This window comes from Salminus brasiliensis, chromosome 10 (assembly GCF_030463535.1).
Source record: "Salminus brasiliensis chromosome 10, fSalBra1.hap2, whole genome shotgun sequence".
In the NCBI taxonomy this organism is placed as follows: Eukaryota; Metazoa; Chordata; class Actinopteri; order Characiformes; family Bryconidae; genus Salminus; species Salminus brasiliensis.
In genome coordinates, this window is record NC_132887.1 from 20,959,048 (window position 1) to 20,986,184 (window position 27,137).

Sequence of the window (27,137 nt, forward strand, 5' to 3'; positions counted from 1 at the left end):
CTATTCATTTAAGAATGAACACTGTACAAAATACATCACAGGATAGACCAGCATCTGTAGAATCACCTGTAATGCCTGAACATTATGTCTGTGTACCCAGACCAAAGTTCATGAGCTTTGTTTTGTTGGCAGTTGGTTGATTATCAACTTATTTTGGGTAAAAATGGGGGGACTGGCGAACTCAACTGGTGAACCTTAACCACACTACTCCCGAACAGTGTCACACAGAGAACAGACAGCATTTCAGTCCACATCTCAGCTTTCTAACACTACAAAACATACATCACTCAAAAATGACTGAATAATATATTTGTAGACCACGTTTAAGCACAGCGAAGTGCACTATGGAACGCTATAGAATGTATTGAGTATTTTCTTAACTTTTGTATTTTGCTTTATAAGTATTAAGTGTGTGACTTTGGTTGCTCAGATGCGGTTTTGCAAGCCTATTTTCTATGCTGTTGTTTTGCCTCTGAATAAGACATGCTGAATTTCCTTTTATGGTGGGCTTGTGAAAAAAAGCTCTGGGTTTATTGGCACTGCACTGGCCCACAGCTGCATAGCACAGCCTAGCCTAGCCTAGCAAAACACTCTGTAATTACTCCCAAGTCTTACCGGATAGTGTTGTTTTCCTCTCCGGGTCCAATCAACACTCTGTGCAGTTAGATCGCTGATGACTGACAAAAATGTTTAAACATTTAGCTTTCTAGCACCTGGCTAGCACCCGCTTGCTAGCTTCCTTGGCTAAAAAACACGTTTTTATTATTCATTCAAATGTTGTTGTTTGTTTTGCCTACATTTGCAGCTTTTTTTATATTTGCATGCTACTTATTTCATTTTAACAGTTAGTTAATCCAACTCCTGTGTTTAATAATGTAATATCAGTTGATCGAAAGCTGACCTAACTAACCCCGTGCTTATGACTAAAAAATCTTTGTGCTGTAATTTTGTACAAATGAGTGTACAAAATGCGGCCCCTGGGGCTAGTTTCATGATGACTGCTATTTCTGCTTTTAACTGAGCTTCCATTTGGGTAAGTGGTATGTAGTAATGATCGCATAAGCAGGTCAATTTAAGATTATTTAACAATTCAACACAGTTTGAATGTATGAGATAGTACTTTACTTGTTTGCCCTAAGGCTTTTGTATAGTGAGTGCTTTATTTGATTTATTAGGAGGCAAATCTGATTATATTCTTGCATACATTTGAAGGCCATTGTAGCAGCATGAACCAATACGTACCATAATACCATAAAATTAGGACACCACTTCGTACCAAACCAAATCCTTCATTTTTTCTTCTTTGCATATTTAAACATAGGCATTTGATTGTCATTTTACCATTTGAGGCATAATAGAACTAAACACTTGACTTTCAAAAACAACTGGTAAAATGAAATTAATAGAAATGCAGATTTCTAGGAAAATGTTAGGGCACCCCCACAATACTTACTACATTACTAAAATGCCTGAAATTAGAATCAGGTGCAGCACATCAGCTGCAGTTGATTAGAACATGGTTAGAGGGGATTTTGGAGGAGCCTGTCTTATTTAAACCTCAGACAGTTTTGTTTGGCTTGCTCTTGATTGTTGAAGTGATTGGGATCACCATGCTGAGATCTGCAGATCTCTCTGAGGCCTTCAAAAAGAAGGTTGTAGATGCATCTACAAAAAATCAGCCGTTTCACTGTCCACAGAATAATTAAGTGAAAGGACTGCCGACAGCAAGTTCAGCCTAAGAGTTCAATCTCCAACAATCCTAAAATGTTAGGATGTCTGAATCAACATGCTTTATTCAGATGAATCCGTAGTTAAATTATTTGGGCGTAATATCAGAAGTTGCTAACCAAACACAGCATTTGAGAACAAGAGCCCTATAACAACTGTGAAACATGGAGGTGGAAATGCCATGGTTAAGCATCGGTTGCTCTATGCAAGCTTTCCATCATAGAATCCACAATGAATTATTTATTGAGAGGATGCTTGAGGAAAATGTGAGATGATCTGTTCAAAAACTAAAGCTGTTTGTGTTGGACCATGTAACATGGCAATGACCCAAAACATTCCAGTAAATCAACCAAGGAATGGCTCAGTGAAAGAAATGAAGAGTTCTGCAATTGTCAAGTCAAAGTTTAGATCATGATTCTGTTGAGATGCTCTGGGATGATTTGCATTCAAACCTCTCAAACTTCACACAGCCGAAGGAATTCTGCCTGCAGGAGTAGAAAAAAAACTTTCTCTTAATGTTAAAGACCGGTAGATAGATACATAAAACATCTAAGTGAGGTAATTTCAGCTACTTTGGGGGAAAATACCAGAAAAAGACAGATAAAAGAAATTTACATTACTTAATGTTATGTGGTTAGGTTTACTACCTCCGTCTCCCAATATTGTTCAAATGAAGATCAAATATCCATATATTTAAATATGTTCAAAAGGACAAAGGTTTTTCATGGGGTGTCCCAATCTCAAATGCATCTATGAGTTAGCTGACGCCTACATTGTGAGCAAAAGCAATCAATCACAGGGAGCTGATGAGGCTCCCAAACACTTGGGACATGAAACTTTTTTTCTTGTCTGCAGTCCTTGGGTTTACCTGATCTGTAGCTCATTGCCTCACTATATAGAGGTCACTAACATGGTTGGATCCACAAGATTAAATGGATTAAGAAAAACTATGGGCAAGTTTCATTAAAAACATTAGGATTTAGACCTCATTTCACTTATCTAAAACTAAAGGAGCCTTCCCAGAGTGTGCTCATGTTATAAGAGGCAAATGGTGTATTTTTGCATTTGATGTTTATTGAAGTATATTCATTTTGTTCAGTGTAGTTAGTTCTGATGTGAAGAAATGATGTATGAAAATTCTCTATTTTCATGTTGTGTATTCATGTTGTTTTCAGTGTAAAACAGCCTTTAGTTATGTAAAGAATTCCTGATGCAATCAATGTGAATAAAATTAGTTTTTGATTATTAGGGCTGACTAGCATAAAGAATGTGAAGAGAGTGGCACCATGTAACAACTGCCTTTGTGCTGTGGAGGAAAGGTGCAGAGAGCTGGAAGCGCTGTGTTCTGCTTGTAATGACTCTTTTCACCTGTGTAGCAGCTAAATGCCTGGAGCAGAGTGAGTCACCGTGAGAGTGAAGAAACAGGGCGTAGAGTTACGCTCCTCTCTGTTCCTCATGTTCTCCTACCCACACACAAACACAGCATCTAAAAAACGGTGATCTTCCATCAAACGAACAACACCACCTACAAGTCACACAGCAAAGTCTGAATCTGATGTCAGGTAAATCTGATCAGAACTGCAGTACCAAAAAATCAAATAAAACAGTTATTTGCAGAGATGTTCTTGTGAGTCACTTTGTGCGAGATAGAGTCAGGTTCTCGAGTCTCTGGGGTGCAAGTCCGAGTCAATTCTAGAGTCTCTGGGGTGTGAGTCTGAGTCAAGTCTCTGTGGTGCAACTCCCAAGTTAAGTCTCGAATGTCTGGTGTTTAAGTCCAAGTCAATTCTCTAGTTTCTGACAAGTAAATCCTAATCAAGTCTCGAATCTCCAGAGTGTGAAATCAAATAACGTCTCCTGGGTTTTCTTGTTCAAGTAGAGTCTCAAGTCTCCATAGAGTTTGAGGCAGAGTTGAGTTTAAAGTCTTTGGGGTATGAGTCAAGTCTCTTAGGTGCTAGTCCTAGTTTGGTCTCATGTTTTTCAGTTGCAACTCAGGATTGAGTTTCTAGTCTTTAGGGTGTGTGCATGAGTTAAACCTCCAGTCTCTGGTCAGAGCCAATTCTAGAGTCTCTGAGGTGTGACTCCAAGTTCAGTCTTGAAACTCTGGTGTTTGAGTCTAAGTCAAATCTCTACTTTCTGATAAGCAAATCCCAGTTAATCTTAAATTCTTTGGTGTGTGAATGATCTGAGAAGTTGAGTCTCTGGTGTTCGAGTCTGAGTCAGGTCTCCAGCCTCTGGCATGCCAGTACTTCTTGATTCTCTAGGGTATGAATCTGAGTCAATTCTAGAGTCTTTGGTGTGTGAGTCTGAGTCAAGTCTCTACTCTCTTCAATTCTTTAAAGTGTGAATCTAAGTAAAAGTTGAATCTCTGGTGTTTGAGTCCAAGTCAAATCTCTAGTTTCTGACAAGCAAATCCCAGTTAACCTTCAATTCTTTGGAGTGTAAGTGATCTGAGTAAAAGTTAAGTCTCTGGTGTCTGAGTCAGGTCTCCAGCCTCTTGCATGCCAGTACTTCTCGATTCTCTAGGGTATGAATCTGAGTAAAGTTTATTGGCTGCTAGCCCTCCAGTTTCTAGGGGGAAGCCTGAGTCAATTCTAGAGTCTTTGGTGTGTGAGTCTGAGTCAAGTCTCTACTCTCTTCAATTCTTTAAGGTGTGAATCTAAGTAAACTTTTACTTAGATTCACACCTTAAAGAATTGAAGAGAGTAGAGACTTGATTCAGAATCTCTGGTGTTCGAGTCTGAGTCAAATCTTTAGTCTCTGGCATGCGAGTCATAGTCAAGTCTCAATTCTTTAGGGTATGAATCTGAGTTGAATCTGAATACACAATTTGAGTCTTTTTTAGGTTTTGAGGACTTTTAGGTTATTTTACCCAAAATTAGGGGAAATCCAGCACAACCTTAAAAACAACTGAAACTAATTTTAATATTAAAATTTCCATCAAGCAACTTATGTACTTCCAAAAGCTTGAGTTAACATAAATATCCTAAAGCGGAATGTTGACTCTTTTAATAATATTGGAAGAACTTCTACTTCTACTCAGTGGTGGTTATATTGAGTAGCTGTTCCACATTGACGTCCACTACACTCACAACTCACAACACTGAAACTGCACCTACCAATCCAAGAAGTCTTCTGATTCAGAGCTGTAAAAGTTCTCCACTTATTCAAACATCCCTAAGAAGCCGTCCTGAAAGTCGAACCTTCTCTCTTTCTGACATATTGAAGGATGGAAAGTTGCTGGTGAAGTGCTCGTGGGCAAAGCCGGTGACATACGGACGCGGGCATGGGCACGCACACACACACACCCACACGCGCACGCACATGCACACACAACTTGGTCAGCACAGATGAGTTGTGGGAAAACAAGCAGCTGCAGGAGGAAGAATGGACCATAAGGCTCGACCGCTTGCCAAATTTCATCATCTATTATGGATTGCCTGAGAAGCTCGCTCCACTGCGACCGGGGCCACGCTTCTGAATCGCATGCAATCACAAATCGGTGCTCAACACCAAGATATTGGCGGTGCGTTTTTGAGCCTCAGCGCATTTATGCGGAATTAAACATGTTGTACCGACAGTATTAAGAGTCATTTGCATCATGTCGGTCTCTTGCGTCAGACCTACCCTATGGTTTCAAATGCACAAGATGGAGTGAATTAGATGTTTCTACCTTGCAGACTCTTCTATTCCTTCCAGGTTGAGAGGTCTACTGATCTACGCCTGTAACTATAAAAATATTTTCCCCAAAGAACCTTGCAACTGATTGTTCCTTAAATAAGCACTTATTCATATGAATGGTGTAATGTGTGGCCCTTTCCCCTTATGTTTGCCTTTCCTGTTTTGTTTTGTTTTTGTTTTTTTTTTTGCTTCAATGTTTTGCTTTGGTCTGCTCTGTTTGTTTTGGTCTTTGTCTCCACCCTAGCCCAGCCCAGTCTTTAGTGTTCCCACCTGCGCCTCCTTTCTAGCCCGGCCCTCTCATTATCCCTCCCAGGTGTCTCAGGTTGTCTGTTCAGCACTTCTACCCCTGTATTTAAGCTGTCTTTCTCTTTCAATTTTTGGTTTTGTTCTTGATATCATTGCCTGGGTTCAAGTTATTAGGTGTTTCTTCACTTCGCAGGTTAATGAACACTGTCTTGGACTCTCTTAGAAGCAACAATAAAGAAAACTTGCATCCTGCCCCTACACCTCACGCATTACAAAAGGGCTATCTAGGCCCCCCCACATGTATTAAGATATTTTAAAAAATGTATGTTTTTGTCTGCATTTTGGCTTCACCGTCCACCGAAAAGTGCAGTTTTTGGTCACTGTAAGCTGTTTTTTTTTTTTTTTTTTTTGTAAAACTCTGTGTGGTCATGTGGATGGGGAAAACTGAGCTTTATGAAAACATTACAATGTAATGCATGTTTCTGGCTGGATTCAGAAACGCCTCCTTGTAGTCTATATAGAGAGCTACGTAAGTCATAAAACTTTCTACATCTATCTACACACAGATAGCACTAGATTTCAGATTTTGATTTATGAAAAAATGTAAATACTGTTCTATTATAAATATATAATAGATAATGCTCTATTTAGATTTAGAATCCGTAATATTGTGACTTTTGAGAGTAATTTGGGATTAAACATCTGTATTTTCTTCCTTCTTTGTGGTGTTTTAATGCCTCTCTTTATGAGGTACTATCACCCCAAACAGGGCTGGCATGCTCATGCAAGTGTGTTCGTCTCGTTGTGGATGGAAATATTTTTAAATAAATGGAGGGAGTTTTTAAATCCGGATCCGGATCCGGATACGTGTGGATAGGTTGCTACAGTGAACCTGTTGTTTCTTTGGTGAAACAATGACAGCACATCTAGAATTTATCAGCATAAAACGGAAAACGGATCAACTGAAAAATGATAAATTGTAACTGAAAAGGTAGATTACTGTGTTTACAAATGTACTTGGTTAGAAATAAACATATATTATCTTCGAATTGTATTCAATAATCCTCAAAAAAAGTAAAAGCACATGTAACTAACCATCTCTATGCATTAAAAAACAAGATGACATAAAGCAGTAGTTCCCAACTTTGGGCGAGGATGACCCGTTGCCCTCTGCATTTTAGTGGTTTCCTGTTTTAGCACACTACTTTCAACTAAGGAAGAGCTTATCAGTTAGACAGTTAGATCAATCAGGTGTATTGGAAGTAGGATAAACACTAAAATGTGCAGGACAGGGGTCCTACCAGACCAGGGTTGGGAACCACTCCCGTACAAAAACCACTTTTTTCCTCTAAGGAACCAATACTTCAAAAAGTCTTTCGGAAGGCCTTGTTGCTGAAGAACCTTTACACAGGGCCTTAATTCTATATCATTTTAAGTGTTCTTTCTATACCATTTACTTTATTTGATGGTTCTTTAAACCTTTAACAACTTTATGCTTGCACATCACATTTACAAACATGGTTCTAAGAATAATCATGCATTAAAAGGTTTGGTAGAAACACAGAAGTTGTTCTTCAATGGCTGTTCAATGGCTGCGGTGGTTGGTGTGGCGCAATAGATAACACCACTACCTGCTAGTGAGCTACTGCGCCATGTGGGAGACTGGGGTTCAATTCCCGGTCTGGGTGAGTGTGCTATGCTACACCAATAAGTGTCCTTGGGCAAGACTCCTAACACTGCATTGGCCCACCTTTGTAATACAAGTAACCTTGTAAGTCGCTCTGGATAAGAACGCCAGCTAAATGCCATAAATGTAAATGTTTGGCACCTTTATTTGTGTACAGTACCCAATCATCAAAAGTACTGTATCTAAGGACAGAACTGTCTTATTGTCCACTGATCACAGTTCTATTCAAACATTTTTGATTTTGTGCTCACAACTTTTTTTTCATGAAAGCTTTTTCATGGCATCCTCAAGGTGCACTCCTCCCTCATTAGTTCTGCTTAAAAGCCAAACCTGGAGAGCTATTTTTACCCAGTGCTACAAGCCGACTACAGCAATTACACACTTAAACATGTTCAACAAGGAACAGGCCACGTTCACCCACCCTCAAAAGGTGGTGAAGCAGCATACCGTTGTGGGTTCCTTCCGGGGGACGAGGCTGGCATGTGCCACCTCTACCTAGCAGTCAATTGCCTTGTAAATCACAGGGCCAGGGTAATAAAAACTGATTTGTATATCACCAGGAGTGGAGAGTGTGTCTGTCTTGTAAATTTAATTAAACAGCAGGTGCAAAATCGGGTCATATGGCTTTGATGTGCCCCATGTGAGAATGACAACCAGACAAAGATTCTAATATGGGCAGTATTAACATATTTTTGCATGGGAGCTCCTACGCAGGAGGGGCTATCACCTGGTAGAGTATTGAAACAACCCACCCCCCCCCCTCCTCCTCCAATATACAAGGAAAGAAAAAAAAATCAAACATGATTTAAATGAGCTGTCACCTTCAATTTTAATAGATCTGCGCAAAAAAATAAACGTTTATGCTCTTCAGAACAGTCTCCACTCACCTAATGTTGCATAAATACGCCTATTAGAGGCGTCTGTCCCACACTGAGATACTTCGGCTAATTATAGCTCCGCTCGAGGTGAATCAAAGACGACTAATTCCTAAAAACATCCACCGCAGGAAGGAAAAACTCTGCAGCAAACATATACGGGTCTCACTTTTCAGATAACAGCTTAAAGGGCCCAATATCATGGATATATTCATTTACATATTGATGGATTTGCCTATTCAGCTTATACGAAATTAGCCTTTTACATTGTTTAGCCTTATGAGGAGCATTTTCACCTGTATTGCATATTGCAATTGGCACAATACATACCAGCCACCAAGAACAGAGATTATTTACATATTGTCCCTCTATGCCAACCTCAGAAAAGATTTTGCGACATTTCTGTTGGTCCATTAATCAGTAAAATCTGAAACAATGTAAAGAACAACTGGCAAATTTATATTATGTCAAAAAGGCAGTGAAAAAGTACAGTAACTACAGTCTGATGTACTATGAATTTGAAAAGGATGGAAATTCTAGAGTTGGAAAGTACAGAAATGGACAAAAAAAAGGAATTAGCATTGCTTTCAAGCACATACCAGTGCCTGAAACACAAGCATAGGATAAGTTGACCTCAGAGAAAAAATAAATCAATTGCACGAAAAATGTAAGAACTTGGCCCATTAATCAAATGCATTGTCTATGTATTTGTATGTAGAGCCATTCCTCAGAGGCAGCCAGAGCACCGAAGCCAGAAATCATCCTCTTATTGGCCGATATGGTTTGTGACATCAGTCCAGGTCCCAGCCCCCACAGGGCCCTGTTGATTTGATTTCACTTGCAAGACGTGTCAAAAGCTGACCTGATGGCAGTTTTTACCGTCTCCCTTTCTCTTTCCGCCCAACCTCCCCCCCCCCCCCCCCCCATCCCTCCCTTTCCAAGGAGGTGCTGGATAATTACCACCTAGGATGTTGCCATCTGTGCCGCCCTTTCACGGTCTGTTAACTTGCCTCTCAAAAAGTTTTCCGGTGACAGGGGCCACGCATGTAAGAGGGTGCACATTCAAGCATCATTAAATTCGGCGCAAAAGAGAATAGGCCTACTTATGGCTGGGAGCAGCTCGGAGCAGTGTGTCAAGCCACGCCAAAAATAGACTAATAGTGCGAAAAATTAAGCCCCCCCCCCCCCCTCACTCCACCCACCTCTTCCAAAATGTTACGAATACCAGGCTGCCGTGCATGAAATGTGATTTGAATGTTGATTTTTTTTTTTTTTTTTTTCTTGTCCAGGGTCAGGATGCCTGTGTCTGGGCCAAATAACACAACTTGCCTTTGGCACACTGTCATTCCAAAGTCAGCCTGACATTTTCCTCCTTATGTCCAACAACCACATGTCCCTTTTCTAAAGTTTGATTTTCAGGCCTGCCAGTGTCAAATAAGCAGAGCAACAGCAGAGCTCTGAGCGCTGAGGAGACGGATTTGGACCAAACTGAGGTATTGTTTGTTTTTTTCTGAGGGCTTTTTTCCAGTCAGTTTAGTTTTTGTCTTCTGCTGAGATGTTATCTGCAAAGCTGAAGATTTGGGATGACAGCTTCTTTGTGGAAGCCTCACTCCTGGAAGCACCGGTGTCAAGTTGTACGAGTTTTTAATGAGAAATGCCAAACAAAACATGCAGACAGCGCTGGAGCGGGATCGCGAAGAGAAGGTACAGGTGCATGGCTGGAAGCAGTGGATGGTTGAATGGCCAAGAGAGACCTTATCTGCGCTCGAGATCTCCTCTGATTATTGCCACATACCATCAGAGAAATGAAACAACAGCAAGCCCAGGTGTGCGGTGGAGAGATGAATTACAGAATTACAGAACTGAGTCTTCCCACGAAATCTCATTCTCATACAATGGTCAACCACAGTACCTCTCATGAGCCAGCACCAGCGCTACCCACCACAATAAAACAGCTTAAGGCTAAAACTGTGTGCGAATTAACCTTCCTAGATCTCCAGCAATGTACCCTGAAACCTTCTTATCTTTCATTTGTTTCTCACTTATAACAGTGAAAGAAAGTCTGATGAATGTGTGGATTCTATCTATTCAGTACAAACCGCATCTGTGTTTGTAATCAGTTGATCCAATATTTTTATACCTAAATATAATGGCTTTTATCAGTTTCTACAGCAAAACAAATGGAAAAAGTCAAAAGTGCAGACTCACACCTGTTTATGCATACTCTAAATTGAATGTAAGTGTAATAACTATGTAATTCTGACATAATTACATCTTAATAATCATGTAATAACTGAAATGTGTAGAATATCAGCACTAATAACTACAGACTTGTCAAGCCTGTTAACAAAAGTGCTTGAAAATGGCACAAAAGTCATCCCATGGCCATTTTTCACCTCTGACAAGTTCCTGCATTGGCATTTGTTTTAAACAAATTGCTAAACCGCATTCCAATATCAGGGTGTTCCCGGAAGCCTTTTTTCTCCCCTGAAGCCAAGAGCAAACTTTCCAACGAGCCGACGAGTCCAACAGATGTGTCAAGGGTACAGCTGAGTAAGCTCAGGTGAAGCACTTCAGGCAGCAGCAGGACTCAGCCTGGGAGGTGCTGGGAGCGCATCCCAGTCCTGCACCACCGACAGCCGTTACATCCACTAATAATGCGCGTTATGCGAGCCGAGATTCAGGCCCATGTGCACGTTATGAAAAATCGGGTGTGCTGCACTGCTGCAGAGATGGCATGTTCTTACATTGCAGTGATTCTAGGCTGGTGTTGTTTCTCCAACTCTGTAACATTATGGTGGAAGTAGGAAAAAAGATGTTTTCTTAACTTTAACACTCTAGATTTTATTAAATGAAATGCTTACACTGTATAAAGGGCGGCTGGTTGTTCAAAATGGGGGAAAATAAAATGATATGTAATGAAACAAATACATAAAAATAAATAAGTATATAAAAATAGGAAGATTTAGATATAACAGCAAGACTATGATGATCATGGTCTACATCCATACTGTGATTTTGTTGAAAGTAAAAAAAAGTGAAAAGCTTTTCAAGCCATGTCTCAAGATGAGTTTCAAAATCTCAAGCTGAATTTCTGTCTCTAAAAGTGTTTTAATACATTTTGTTTTTTCTATTTTTATATATTGTTTGTATATCAAATAAAAAAAATAGAAAATATACTAAATATAAAATTAAAAACATAAAAAATAATATTGTGGCATATTAACAACACATGGCATTAAATTCAGCAAATAACCAAACTGTTCTCCTACAAATGGATGCTTTAAAATCATAGTTTGCTAAAACGTTCAACCAATAGTGTGTGTAATGCTAATGCTAGCTGTTAGCACTGCTATTAAGATTTCCCTCCATCTTTTTAACTGTCATTAAGATTGCACTGCACTGATTAAGGGGATATTCCAAATTACTCAGAGTAGGGGATGTAAGTAGCATATCGGGTCATCGGGTTGGTATCGGGTCATCTGCTGTTGCTTGTGTTTTTGTCAGAGGTTGGTGTCCACAATGCGTCAGATAATCAACTTTAACGTCTTACTAATGTAATGACAGATCTCTCGTGGCCTGCTGGCTCTTTTTCATCCCTGTTGTGGGTGAATTGAGTGAGCTCACTGTTTCAGAACTCTTTTCATGCGTAGCCGAGAACCTGGGCAAATATATGTATTCTAGCTGCAAAGAACAATCAGTCAAATGTTGGCCTGCTGCCGCGTGAAGCAGGGGTGTGTATATCATAATTCACCTCAGAAAAGTAATCTTATCAATCTTCAGCGCAGTTTCATTGTAGAAGCTGGTGAACAGAACAGGAGTTTTCTGTGGTGTGTGAGTTCCCTCCTCTGGCCAGTCATGGCACTGCAGCTAGCCAATGGAACAGGCCCATGTGCACATTTGGACTTTTTCTGGTAGAGATCATCAGATTCTAAAATTCAAACATTTAAACATGTTTCAAACTAAATCAAATCATGAAACATGAAACAGGAACCTTCTTTTCTGGATGGTACAAAAAAATTCGGTGGTCAGAACTTACCAAAAGTGGTCCAAGAAAGGAGAACCGGTGAAGAGGCGGCGGGGTCATCAGACACTAAGACTAATCATGGATTTACAGCTAACGCCTGGGTGCCAGATATGATAGGACCCCTTAGAGTTCTTGTGGAGGCTAAGATCCTCTAAGATCTCAAAGAGGCATGGCACAAGGGTGACATATTCGTAACTAATAGGCAGATGGCACTATATATATATATATATATATATATATAGAGAGAGAGAGAGAGAGAGAGAGAGAGAGGGATGGATGGATGGACAGACGGACGTACAGATAGATACTTGTTCTGTGAAATGGTAAAGCAATGGCATCTAAGTCAAAAATCAAGGATCATTGCTAATATCAACATGTACTGTAAATCTGCATGACTAACAGGAAAAACATTTCCTAGGCCACTGCTCTAATCAGTCCGTTTTCCGGTCAATGATCACTTTTTCTTTCATTCAGCTTAGCTAACATCAAGATGGAGCAAAAGGAAGCTGAGCAGTACCTTCTATAATCATTTAGCTCCAAAAATCCAGAGTTGTTCCAAGACAGGACGGCATGCATTTGGGAGATTTGCCTCATACATGGAGTGAAATGCTTGGCTGAGAACTCACAAGTGGTGCATACACCCAATTTCACAACCATAAGATGATATGCATCACAATTTACTTCACAAGACTGGACAAAGGACAACACTTAACATTGCACTCTAAAAGCTGAAATGGACTGTATATGATGGAAATACTAGTAAGTAAGATGCATGAGGTTACATCTATAAAAGTACAGATGATGCATCTCTAACATGAATGCAGACTAACATCTTACACAATATTTAATCAATTTTAGCTGCAGCTTGAGTTGGCTCAATTCCATAGGTCGATCAAACCAAACATCATGATCATTGTAAGTTGGCCTGTCTTGAAATGTTTCACAGTGTAGCAGTGGTCATGATTTTAGTTCTTCTAAAATGTCCAATGTCAAGTAAGGTTTAGTGCACTTGGCAGGTAATTACCAGAAATCCCCTAACTGTCCTAGACTGTGGCCCTCATGGACTGTAACTGGTGGCCCCTGCTTCAAATTGTTAATGAACTATATAGCGCAACTTGGTTCATTCACAACATTTTAGAATTGAGCGTATACTTAACTTTTTTTTAGGTTTTGGCTGAAGTTAAGGTTAGGTTTATGTTCAGGGTTAATGTGATGTATTAAATGATTTTTTTGTTGCATGCAGTAGCTATTTAATTACTACAATTTTTGTTCTGTAAGGTGAAGCATATTTTATAGCTTTACACTTGATGCAGTATTGGTAATTGAGGCGGGTGGTCAAGCATCTCAGGTGGATCTACATTTTGCTGTCTGAGGCAGTGTTTGTATGTAAAGGTGAAAATGCGTATAAATGTTCATCTAGGCAAAAATATGGTTCCAGTGAATCATCTAAAATACAATATTTTAGCTAACTGCAGGAAGAAAGAGATGCTAAACACACTTGTTCCCCGTCTTAAGCACTGAGCTTGTAATAAATGGAATAAATATGAATTATTGTTTAAAATGCCATCTTAATAAACATGTCATTTCCAGAGACTCATGTAGCTACAGTTATTTCTCTCTGCCAAGGCATGCTTGTTCCTCCCTAGACTTGGTCCTCCGTGGATCTGAAAGTGTCCAGCGCCATCTGTTGGCCTAAGTAAAGGAATCTGCCAATATCGTAAACACAGTGGAAGCATATAATTAACAAGAAACCCCATCCAGGCATTTTGTGCACACTTTAAGAAACGTTTGCAATGCAAAATTGCAATTTTTCACAACACTCACCTATCAATCCACACCTAAGGTACTAGAAGATTTCTTAATAATGTTTGTCTTGCAAATCTGTTTTCAGTCAGATACACAAATCTGAAATATTTGTAGAAATCCTAATCAGCCCCAGGAAATTCAGAGAGAGTCATATTTTGAGAGATACAGATGGTAAAATATGAAATTTGGCATTTAAAAATTAACTTGTCATTTTATAAACGTGCAATATGCTGTCACAGCCTCTCAGCATTGTCTCAGTCTCTATAAGTAAGTAATAAGACCCCATACTGGTCTTCTAATGATCACAAATCTATTTTGTACACTCTTTAAACTCTACAAAAGCTTTTTGGTTTCTTAAAAAACAATGGACCTTGTTTACTAAACGTTCTTAAGAAGGAATGATTTGTTAGAACTTTTCTCAAGAACAAATTTAAGAAAATTCTCAAGGAACATATTGATCAAAGTGATACAAGAGATAGATTGGTAGATTACAGCTGAATTAACTCGGCCTGGGACATCACAGATGCGTGTGACAAGACAAGACCACTCTCCGCTCAACATCAACGGCTCCTCTGTGGAGATCGTTAAGAGCACCAAGTTCCTTGGTGTCCACTTAGCGGAGAACCTCACCTGGTCCCTGAACACCAGCTCTACAGCCAAGAAAGCCCAGCAGCGTCTCTACTTTCTCCGGAAGCTGAGAAAGCCCTGACTCCCTCCACCCATCCTCACCCTCTTCTATAGAGGGACCATAGAGAGCATCCTAAGCAGCTGCATCACTGCCTGGTTTGGGACCTCTGACCGCAAGACCCTCCAACGCATTGTGAGGACAGCTGAGAGGATCATCGGAGTCTCTCTCCCCTCCGTCATGGACATTTACACTGCCCGCTGCATCCGCAAAGCAACCAGCAATGTGGATGACTCCACCCACTTCACACAGACTGTTCTCCCTCCTGCCATCAGGAAGAAGGTACCGCAGCATCCGGTCCAACACGACCAGACTCTGCAATAGCTTCTTCCCCCAAGCCATCAGACTTCTCAACTCAATCTGAACTGATGTCTTTCTGTTACATGCACACACTCTCTCTCTCTCTCTCTCCAACCATTTACCCCAGATAAAATGGGAAGCATTTTTTTGCACAAAGCATTTGCACTAATAACATTACTACCTCACTGGACTCAATATTTATTACACACTGCATAATTTGCACACTACCAGCAATTATTTATTATTCTCTGTACTGTGTTGTGTTGTCTGTCCGCACTTGTTTGTGTTGCACTTGTGTTTTGTATGCACTGTCTATGTTGCACCATGGTCCTGGAGGAACGTTGTTTTGTTTCACTGTGTACTCTGTATGTAGTTGAAATGACAATAAAACCCACTTGACTTGACTTGACTTGACAGGGTTCACTGCACATATAAACAAGCAAGCACACCAGTCAGTTGTAGCAGAGTGCATAACAATTACCACGGACAAAGGACACAATTTGACTGATGTCCAAAAGGGCATTATAATAGGGTATTGGGCGAAAGGTGGTAGCAGCTCGGAAAATGCTAACTTTGTGTGATGTTTTAGAGCCATTGGAGTTAAGGTGTACCGAGAATTGACTTCTCGTACATTAAGAGACTTCTAACTGCATAACAGTGGTGCCCCTTGGGCCACTGATGCCAGAGAGGAACGATAATTCTTGCGAGTGGTACAGAGCAACCAGCGCATCACTGTGGAGCAGTTAACTTCTATGATGAACATAGTGACCTAATACAGTCCATGCTACGACGTCTTGCTGGAGTCATCTAGGGGGAGCTAGCCAAGGGAGAGTATTTTTAGTGTTTATTTTTATGGCATCTCTCACCTAACCCTTTTTGTAGCCCTTATATGTTTTAAGAGTGTAGATTAAATAAGTAGCAAAAAAAAAAGGAATATGAGGACATAATTACACAGTTATCCACTAGAGGGAGATATTGGTATTTAATATTTCTTACATATACAGCCTGACAATCTACATTTCTGTCTGGTTTTTGTTTCTCCATGGTTTAAACCTTGTAGCAAATCAATTTTATAATTCACCTGTAAAGTCACCATTTAGGAGACACATGTTTTTCATTGGACAGCGATGATATGCTTGTTTTTGCCTTTATTTGCATTGTTTGTTTGTTTTTTAAAGCCACATGCTAATATCAGGTGATCAGTATACAATTGTTCTTATATTGGAAACCTTGTAAGAACATGAAAACAAGAATGAAGCTGTAAATCACCAAAAAAAAAACAATGATCAGATCACCAAACCATGATAGGAGGAATGATTTTTGTTTCTACTGCACGTCAAGTCCAAGGAGATCAGTGAGGCCCACAATAGTGGAACAGATACGGAAGGAAGCTGTAAGTGCTGATAGATGGAATTGGTGCGCTTTTAGGGCATGAACGGATATACGGATTAAGACTCTAACATGGTTACATCAGATCAGCTTCAAATGGTTCTGGAAAAAAATAGCTACAATACGCAGCAGTTCACATTGAGCAGTACACTACATAGAGACCATACTTCACAGGCATTTGTAGACATCCTTTTAACATTGTGGCTTTGACTAGTTCATTAAACAGGTGCATAAACTCAAGCTTATAACCTGAGTATGACCACCTAACCAGAATGGGTCCTACTGAAGAGCTCAGTGATCTTCAACATGGCACTGTCATAAGGGCCAGATCATCAAACATCTGTCCTGCCAGAGCTACCAAGTGTGAACTGTGACTGCCATGTGCTAAAGGACAAATCCTCTGTCCTTAGTATGAGACACTCATTCCTAAGTGTCCCAAACTGTTTCTGTGAGGAATATCAAGACAAGAAACGTGTGTTGGTAGCTTCACAACTGCTTTGTAGTTGTGGAGGTTAGTTTTATGAAGAGCTATGTAGCATTTGTCTGAAAACCCATTGTGACCTTTCAAGAAAATTTTAGCCAGGAAGCCAAAATTGGCCAAATTCGGCCTTCCAGCTTTGTAGTTAATGGTGTTCAAATGACCCAAGAAACTTAGTAAGGTTAACAAGATATCTACTATCTACTATATACTGCATGTTCTCACAGCTGCCCAGCAGCGGGAGGTACAGAAGCATGAAGACCAGGGCTATCCGGGTCATGAACAGCTTCTATCTCCAAGCTATTAGGCTCATAAACAGCCAGTAGTACAGTGTCAGTATCAGTCCAGTCCATCACAAAGCTCTCAACGGTCTCATCTGGAACCGTGACCAACTGCTCAGTCACACTGCACCCACCTTAGTGGTTATTTTGACCAGCCAGTAGCTAAGCCTCCTTCAAGTCTCAGAGGACATTCTCCACCTTTGCATCCAACTGGTGAGTGCTGTACATACCACAAGTGGTGGGAAAGGCAGTGAACATACCACGTTCAGATGAAAAGCACCTTAAAGCACTTGGGCTATTGGAGTATTTTGTTGGAAGCAGTAAAAAACATGTTCTCTGGAGTGGTTTGTTACATTTCATCATCTGACAGAAAAATCCGGGTTTGGCGGATAGAAAACAATGCTACCTGCCCAAATAGCTGCCGACTTTAAAGTTTGGCTGAGGAGGAATAATGGTCTAAGACTGGTTATTCAGGGCTTGAGATGGTTCCTCTACACTTAATGTTACAATGTACAATGCCATTCTGGAGCAGTGGTTTTAAAGTCAAGTCCTGGGGACCCACTGTCCTGCCTATTCTCAACGTTCCTGTGCACCAGCAGTCCTGAATCAGCTCATCAGCTAAATATCAAGCCCTTCATGAGGTGGCTCAGTTTTGGGCAGCAGTTTGAGGAGGACCTTTTCCTGATTCAGCATAACCGAGACCTGCACAAAGCTAGCTTCATACAGAAGAGGTTTGCCAAGTTTGTTGAAGAACTTGACTGGCCTGCACTAAACACTGACCTCAACACTGTTGGGTGTGCTAATTGTGAGGCCGTATTACCTGCTAGGCCTTACTACCGGACCTCAATGCCTGACCATTTTAATACTTGTGGCTGAATGTGATTACTTCCTTACGGTCATGTTCCTAAATCTAGTGGATAACTATCCTAGAAGATGGGAGGATGGCTTGGCTGCAACAGAGGGACAGTCTCAAAGTTCATATCAATGATTTTTGAATGAGACGTGCAACAAACGCTTAAAGATATAGTATTTACAGCATACTGTACATCCAACAGGACAGAAGCCAGCATAAAAATAATAGGAATGCTTTTGCTTACTAAAAGCCTTCAACCCAAAACACTCCAGAAATGTCCAGGGATGATAGCTGAAGGCATTTAACAGTAACAGACCACATCAGAAAAGTCGCAGAGACCTGCTGGTTGATGGACAATAAAATGTGAAGATATGAAAATGGTCCATGGCAGCTCTAAATGAGGACAGTGTGTATAAAAGAGTATCTGATGAACATTTCAAACACTTGAGGATCAGCACACCCTTCCTCTTGAGGATCAGCACAGGCTATCTGCTTAACAATTAAAATAAAGGTGCTACAGAGGGTTCTTTGAGGGATACCATAAGGAACCATTTTTGTAAACTAGACATGAAAAACCTTTTAAAGTTAAAGAATAAATCTAAAGTAAACTTTACTCTACTTTACATAAACCGAACTTTATATAAAATAGTTATTTTTGGAACAAAAAAAGGGGTTCTTCTATTGCATTGCTCAGAGAACCCTTTATTTGTAAGAGTGTAGAATGTACTCTTATTCATGCAGCTTCTAAACAGCACCTTCAGCAGACTATGCTAGACAGTACTTGTGGGAGATCTTCAGATAAGCCAGTGTGTGGCAAGTTAACAAAAATAACGAAAATCCCAGTTCACCTTGAAAGCCTCCACTGTAACAAGTGTAACTTGAATAAATTGAAATGTCTGTACTGAAAGTGACCATAATCTAACCCTTGTCTAATTGTTCGTTCCTGTGTAAATAGTACATATTGGACTAATTTGGATTATGAAAAACAATGCTCACATATTTTACAAGCCTGTTTTCAACCCACAAAATGAAACACACTATTTTTTTTATTGTTTAAAAAAAAAAAGAAAAAATGCTTTTGTTGTCTAGTTTGTGTCACTGAGACAGCACAGAACCGCATAGAAAGTCTAGACTAGCATAGTTTAGACCATTAACAAGTTAAATTATATTGCACTGTGTTGCTGTCCTTTCTAAGTCCTCTCAGTGTCCGGTGTATGGTTATCCAGATGACAAGATCGTAGACAGTCAGCTGGGTTGGCTTTCAGACATTTTAGCCACTCCAGAGACATGCGGCACGGCGATCTCGGGCATGCAGATAGGGGCAGTAGCACTTGGAGCTCCGGTGGGCCTAGTGTTAGCTTTTCAGCTGCTCCACAGCTTCCATGCGAGACAACTGCTTGGCGCCTGATAAGGCCGGTTATCCTCTTTTCTCCTGGTCGTCCTAGTGTTAGCTTTCATCCATTTCGGCCTTGTTTAGAAATTGTATCGTTGCATTTCGCCTCTACACTCTAGACTTCACCTAGTGGACTGGATGTATCTTAATTTTAGGGGCATTCATGAAAAAAAGAGGTATGAATGTCCCTATTTGACGCTGAATTTCCATCATTTCACAATTCTGCGTTCTCTTACTGTCAATCTACACCCAAGAAAAAGACTAAAAAAGAATCCTAGGGTACCTTTGTTAAAAAATCATCATTTGATGCTCACTTTTTTTTTTTTTTTTGCATGTTGAGTACTGGACATTTATCACAACCCTCGTTTGAGGCAAGTGTATAAGTGGTGGTTCAGTAAACTTGAGTAAATCAGGCAGCTCCAGATCCACAGTGTGTGTGGAAGCTCAGACCGTGCCAGGTTTTGGGAGTGTCCCGGGCTGCTGGCTTCAGTAGCGGTTCAAGGCGAAACTCTTTCACAGACACTGGAGGGGGGCGTGCGTGTGTGTGTGCGTGTGTGTGTGTGTGTGTGTGTGTGTGTGTGTGTGTGCATGTGTGTGAAAGTTGCATCCTTTGAATCGCGTGGCGGGACCTGAGCTCGCAATCCGAGTGCATTTGGTTACATTTGATGGGTAACATGGAAACACTGGTCAGCTAAAGGAATAACGGCGCTTTTAAAGCTTTTGGGACTTTTGGGGTATGAATGTTAGACAATGCCGTTTTGTAAGCGCACCGTAGAGCCTCAGCGCCTGTGCAGGTTGACAAAGGAGCGGTGTAGATGTTCTCCAGCACAGCCCGAGCTTGGAGGAGCGGACTTCTGCAGCGCTGACCGCTCGGAGTCATGGTCAACTCTTAGCGATGTGAGCTGCACTGCTCTGAAGAACCTGCTCCTCCAGCTGACCGACCTGTCTCGACACGCGTGCAGCGTCTTTCTGGAGATCCAGAGCGAGACCAGCTCGGTGGTTCAGCGGTCAGCAGCGCTGCAGCGGCGTCTGGACACTTTGCAGGACGCGGTCCGAAGACTGGACCCAAAGAAGATAACGCTCCGTAAGTACTGAAATCTGTATTGACCCACATCGACACCCACAGTGTCAGTGGTCCATACTGGTCCACCAGCAACAAGTGGGTCTGGGTTCTCTCGCTGTTGAGCTCCAGAGGGAAGTCTGAAGGTACCTTCACACGTTCCCAAGTTAAAACACATGACACTGAGTGCATTACAGTGTGATCTCATTAGAGAAGGCATACCTATGGCACTCCTAAGGTAACAGGGTGCTTGTTTTTCATAAGGTGAGGCCACAAGATAATTACACAAATCAAATTTCCTGTGGCCACAAGATAATATACCAAGACCACGACATAATAAATGGAGGCCATGGCATAGTATGTTCATGTTATTGCCTCAATGTATTATCTTGTGGCCCCCATATATTATTTGGTGGTCACTAGAAACGTAATCTGTGGCCTCAGTATATTATCTTGTGGCCACACCTTATTTAGAAAATCACCCCCATGTCACCTTTGTGGTTCTGTGCATATTAGTAACAATAGGAATCTGTATCCAATAGTTATCAGCAGCAAATATTGGAAGAAGTATGAAATTTTGCAGTTTTGTAACAAATCTAGACCGGGACACACAATAATCAAGCTATTTACTGTATCAGGTAGATACAGTAAATAACCATATCATACACTAATTAATAATAATAATGATGTTAATGATGTGTTCTTGGTTTAAATGTATGAAAAACATTTCATTCCATTTAAAAAAGGTCATCCGTCTAAAACATGGATCTGTGAAGAACCATCCACTGAAGGTCCTGTAGGGAACCGAAAGTGGTTCTGGCATTACTTTAAAGAACCTGTTTTGTCTATATTTGGAGCCTTTATTCTCAGGACAGTACCAGCCAACCTAATTCCATTGGGATCCTACTAACCAACCAAGCTGTTGTTCTATAATTGTAATGGATGGATGGATGGATGGATGGCTGGCTGGCTGATACATCTGTAGGCAAGGCACATGCATGCATGGATGGTTGGATGACAGACTGAGCAGCTGCGTTTTGAAAGTCGTATCTCGTCCATAACTACATGAAGTAGCATTTATACTGTCTGATTGTCGTTGTCTTCATCCTCTCAAGCCCCTTTTTCCTAAAGAGGATGCCAGATCATTTGTTCCTATCCCTCAAGCGAGGAATGCTTTCCTGCCTTGCTGGCTTCTCTGTTTACTGCTGCTTCCCTCGGCTGTGTGTTTCCTTTTCTACGAAGGAGAACAAAAGGTTGACCCCAAGATGGGGCTGGATGAAGGCTACTGGGTCAAGCCACTGATGTTGCTGATGATGATGATGTGTGTGTTTTTCCTGGTGAGTTGATGTTGTAAGATCCAAATGTGACCCACTTTGGCAAGATGGCTGAATGAATACACTTGATACAGATGACCCTTTTTCAGAGCGTGTGAAAGCTTAAGGTTTGACTGAGCAAATTGGATTATACTGTTGTGTACGATGTTCTATCATATTGTGATACACAATATACTTTTCTAAGCATATCAAGGATATCGTCAGTGCTTAATGAACACTGATGAGCTGCACATTTCATTGCTAACAGTGTAATTAGACTGGTTTAACTGGATGCTGGAATATAGCGTGATATGGTAGTCCTCTAGTTGTAGGACAGAAATCTCAGATTGCCTCTGAAAACCATTTTAGGGAGCTAACACCTTTGCGAGAGTGGACCTACAAGAGTAGTACAACCCAAATTTGATCAGTTTTGTGATGAGCATATTGTAGATATTAGCTGCATTCCAAAGTCTAGGCTGCAGCAGAGGTAGGGCAGGTCTTCGGTAGGACTGTCCTATAAAAAACTCCTTCCTAGAAGCCTGTTGATCACACAAATGGTACAGTCTAACCAGGCTGCATGGTGGCGTGACCAGAAAAGTCCAAATTTCTTGCAATTCCGGCACAAAACTCGGGTGCCATTTTATTTCCTCACAGAAATTGTATTAATTAGAATTATAATAACTAACATTTTTTTTAAATAAACACTGCTTTAGAGGCTTGATTTTTGGTGCTGTTTTTTTCCCACTTCTTCTGTTTTATGTGTGCAGAAAACTGTGGGTAGCTAAAGGCCGGGGAGACTGCATTTCTGGGGTGTATATGAAGGGTCTTTCACTTTGAAACAGCCTTCTATAGCTTAGCAACTGAGAAATGCAGCCCACCTGGGCAGCAGGGCAAGGCTTTGGAACGCAGCTATTGTTTAACTTAAAGCAGCATTATGCAAGAATTGGTATTTTTGCTCCTGGGTCCCCCTACATTTGTAGTAGGGGAGTGTCATTTACTTTTACTCCACTACTTTAAATACAAATCACCCTATGTGCGTCCTCTCATGGACACACTGTATATGTGAATTTATTGACAAGCTAAGAGATACAGATTTTAAAAATCTGAGATGAGAGAAGCATGTGGACTGATGTGGTAATATTACAGGATTTTGCACAAATATGATTCGGGCAACGTTACACAGTTCTGGTGAGAGGTTTTGTGCAACTTCAGCCAAGTTAAATAGTGGAGTAGCAGCGTTCCAGGCCTGGAGTAGAAATGACACACACACCATTTTCCCTATTACAACTCAGTGGACCTTTCAAAACGATTCTGAAGCTGTTGTTTTATGATAAAATTGAAACATAATAGTTGCTTTAAATAACACTAAATTGCACTACTGATGAATTTTGTCCAGTCCACTATATCAAAACTGTAGTATCATGTATCATGAAAATGTCCTATGGTATTCATCTCAAGTGTTTCAAGATTAATTTAATATTATAATTAAAAATACATATGAAATGTGACCTACAAGCAAATTCAGGACGTGCATTAAAATGTCCAAAATCATGTTTTTCTGGATGTTAAGTACGTATTTTACTTGTAAAATAAACAAAACATAATACAAACATAACATAAAAACATAAAACAAGACTACCATTTGTATATACCAGTTGTATAAAATACCCCCAAAATACTGAACAACAAACAGCCCCACCAGGAGAAATAAACATATTTTAGTTTAAATTGATATTAAAGTTCAGTGTTGCACAAAAAGCTTCCCAGATAACATGCCCATGTGGGGCCTGTCCATGGGTTCCATGTTGGCCTGACATATGGATGCCCACCAGGGTCCCACCAAGATCAGTGATGGGACCAGTACAGGTTAAACATGTGCCCCATCCGTGGTTGTACACTGCACATGGGGCCTTGGTTGGACCCATGTGAGATAAAGGTGTGCTGTAACAATGGGGCCCATTTGGGATGTACAAACCCACTCAGAGCCCATGCCCAGCTGGAGGCAACCTAGCCCACCCATGTGAGTGCCACATGAGCTTGTCGGCAGGGTTAACACATTACATTAGTTTAAGAAGAAGAAGCCCCTTGTAAACTCTACTCTACTGACATCAACACTGTAAAGGCCCAAAAAAAGGCTCTTTCCATTTCGGATTCCACATTTCTCCCAGTAGTATCGCAGCTCATGCCGTGAATGATTTCCCTTCATTGCTCATTGCAGTGCTCCTAAACAAGACAATGGGTGTTTTCACTGCTCTGGCCTGCAGTGTTGAGTACAGGGTAAGGTGACCGCGGGACAGGAAGCAGACGATAAGTGAACACACGTGTACTCCAGACACCCAGTCCTGAATCCATTAGAACAATCAGGCCCAAGGAAAGAGAAAGAGGCTGTGTCTGGTGCAGGCAATGGGATGGAATCAGCTGTGGTAGAGCAGGGGTGTCAGCACCTGAGTTTTTTTTCCTGCTGTAACACACCTGATTCAACTTGAATGATGAGCAGACGGGTTGACTCAGGTGTGTTGGAACAGAACAGACTGCTGCGGCCAACTAGCTCTAGAGGCCTTTGACGTTTTCTGTCAAGGGAGTCTTATTTTGGGAAAAAAGAGTGCAATCAGATCTGATGAAAAAATAATTTTAGGATGTCATAAATTAAGCCCCTTGGACTGCAAGGGCCTGTATTCGGACCCACACTAAATTTGTACACTCTCCATTAGGTTCCATGGAGCTAAAGATGTTTAAGTAATATTCAAACAGTAACCCCACACACCCCGAACAATGTATACTCTTGAGGTTACAGGCTACCATACATGCACACACACCAGATGGCATGGATCTTGAATTCAACAAGATCCTGAAAACATGCCTTTGTGATTGTAGTCACTCAAATTCCTGCAGAGTTTTCAGGAGAACCTCCGTGCCAGAAATGCCCAGTTCTAACACATCCCAAAGGCATTCTACTGGATTCAGAGCTGGTGGCTGGGATGGCCACTGTTAAAAACACTGAACGCACTGTCGTGTTCATGAAACCAGCTTGAGAACAGTACTCAAATAAACTGTGACGTTTAAATGATGCTTGATTGATATTAACATGCTCAAACAGTGCCAGGAAAACCTTTCCCACACCATTACACCACCTCCACCAGTCTGGACTGTTGACACGAAGCAGGTTGGGGCATTGAATTCATGGGTTTGTTGACATCTGTGTCTTTCAGCAGAAAGGACTTGAGATTTGTCAGACCAGACTATGGTTTTTCCAGCTTCTGACTGTCCAGTTTTGGGTGAACCTGTGCCCACTGCAGCCTCAGCTTTCTGTTCTTGGCTGACAGAAGTGGAGCCTGACGTGGTTTTCAGCTGTTGAAGCAGTTCTTCGTTAATCTCATTAACAAGCAGAACTGCTGCTCTCTGAGCACTACCTGAAGCTGCTGGCTCGTATCTGCATGATGTTGTGCACTGCACAGATGCTGCATGATTGGCTGATTAGATAACTGCATCAATTTCAATCTCTAAAAACAGAACTACACTGTATGGACTAAAGTATTGGGACACCTGCTCATCCATTGTTTCTTTAAGGAACTATTGGTAAGTAAATGTCTCTGCTGTCCAGGGACGGCTTTCTACTAGATTTTGGAGCATTGCTATGAGGAAACTGATTGATTGCATTCAGCGACCAGAGCATTAGGGAGTCCAGGATGTTGGATGTTAGATCACCACCTCACTTCATTCCCAAAAGTACCCAACTCATTCCAAATGTATTGGATGGAGCACCATAATTCCAGAGAACACAGTTCCACTGCTTCACAGCTCAATAGTGGGGGCTTTATACCCCTCTAAGCCCACGCCTGGCGTTAGGCAAGGTACAGGTTTATCTGCACCAGAGAGTTCTATACTATTGGAAGTATTTCTCTACAGGGACTAGACAAGCTGCATATCTGTGTCATCAAGGGGTGCAACTTAAAGTAGCTGAATGTGTTCATCAGAAGGGGTGTCCACAGACATTTGGACATGCAGTGTATTATATTGTATTACTGGATAACAAATAGTATAATGTTTCTGTTTTAGGAGGGAGATAGATTGTCTGAAAATGGGAGACACTGATGTCTAATCTGATAGCTTTGTTCAGCACTGGTGGTCCTAGCTTGGAACCACCTATTTTTTATCTTGTCATTACTTTCGCTTCACCTCAGCTGACACTGAGGCAGATCCAACAATGTGCTCTACTAATAACAGAGAATACAGCAAAGGCATGCTGGGTAGAGCAGTTGCTGTTGACTTAAGCTATCAAAGCAGGGTCATCTCAAGGTTTGTTAGTCTAAACAGCAGAGCGCTGCAAGTTGCACCACATTCTCGGTACCTTCAGTAGAAATTCACATCACATACCACACAGTCCTTCAGTTTTGTTTATGCCAACTGTAATGTCAGCCGTGATGCTGAACTTACCGTCGAGGCTGAATAGCAACACATACGTCCACGCACACACACAGGCACACACTTACACAGCGAGGCTGCATGAAACCCAGCTGTTTTATTCTTCTCTGCTCCTCCCTTCTTTCTGCAGAGCGCTGTTCGAGCTCATTCCTCAGCGAGCGTCTGCAGGGAGAGAACGCGTCAAAACCAGATGTGCCTCCAGCCCTTCTGAAGGCCTTTCCTGACACCACTTTTATTACAGCCAGATGCACATACACACACCCTCTTTCTTTTTCTCCATTTCTCCCTTTTCCGAACTCCTTTGCTGCTCCTTTCCTATTCGTCCATTTTTCATTATTCCGTCATTTTTTATTTATCTGCCCACATATACTGTCTCTTCTCCTCCAGGTGGAATATTTGACCTGTAGAAGTACTCCTCACTCTCCTCAGAAAGGGGGGCTTTTGGAATATGGGTGGAAAGTTTTGAGGCCTCAAAAGTTGAATCCTGGAGGCTTGCAGCATAAGTCAGTCCAAATCCCAGAAAAGCTGTTATCTGTTTGGAGGTTCTCTGAAGTTTGCAATGAGGCAAATACAGACACACACATTTTGAGGCCTGCAATCTGGTCTCCTGATGGTGGAATTCAGTATGAATTTGAGACAGCCTTCCAAAAGTCCTTACTTCAATAAAGGAACTGCGGATCATGAGAATCGAGGCACACCATATGCATTCCTGCATATTCTGTTACACATATTGATTTTTCACTAATAAATAATTCAGTGAATCCTAAATATGAGTATACTGGCTTACATAAGACTTTCTCCTTAAAAGTCAGAATTCAATACTGTTGTTTACTGTATTACTCAAAGGTAATTACGTAATTTACGTTATTTACGTAATTTATTACGTAAAAAATGACAAATGTGTCAAATAATCATT

The 27,137-nt window shown here is 41.0% G+C and overlaps 1 protein-coding gene across 2 annotated transcripts in view; it reads left to right on the forward strand.

The window, feature by feature from the left end:
• Positions 1 to 20,050: 20,050 nt before the first annotated feature.
• Positions 20,051 to 27,137, forward strand: part of nhsl1a (NHS-like 1a) — an 80,350-nt gene continuing 73,263 nt past the window's right edge. For both annotated transcript variants that reach the window (XM_072689659.1, XM_072689660.1), the window contains exon 1: positions 20,051 to 20,510. In XM_072689659.1, coding sequence (XP_072545760.1) covers positions 20,177 to 20,510 — 334 coding nt within the window. In that variant the 5' untranslated portion in view covers positions 20,051 to 20,176. The remainder of the gene's footprint in view (positions 20,511 to 27,137) is intronic.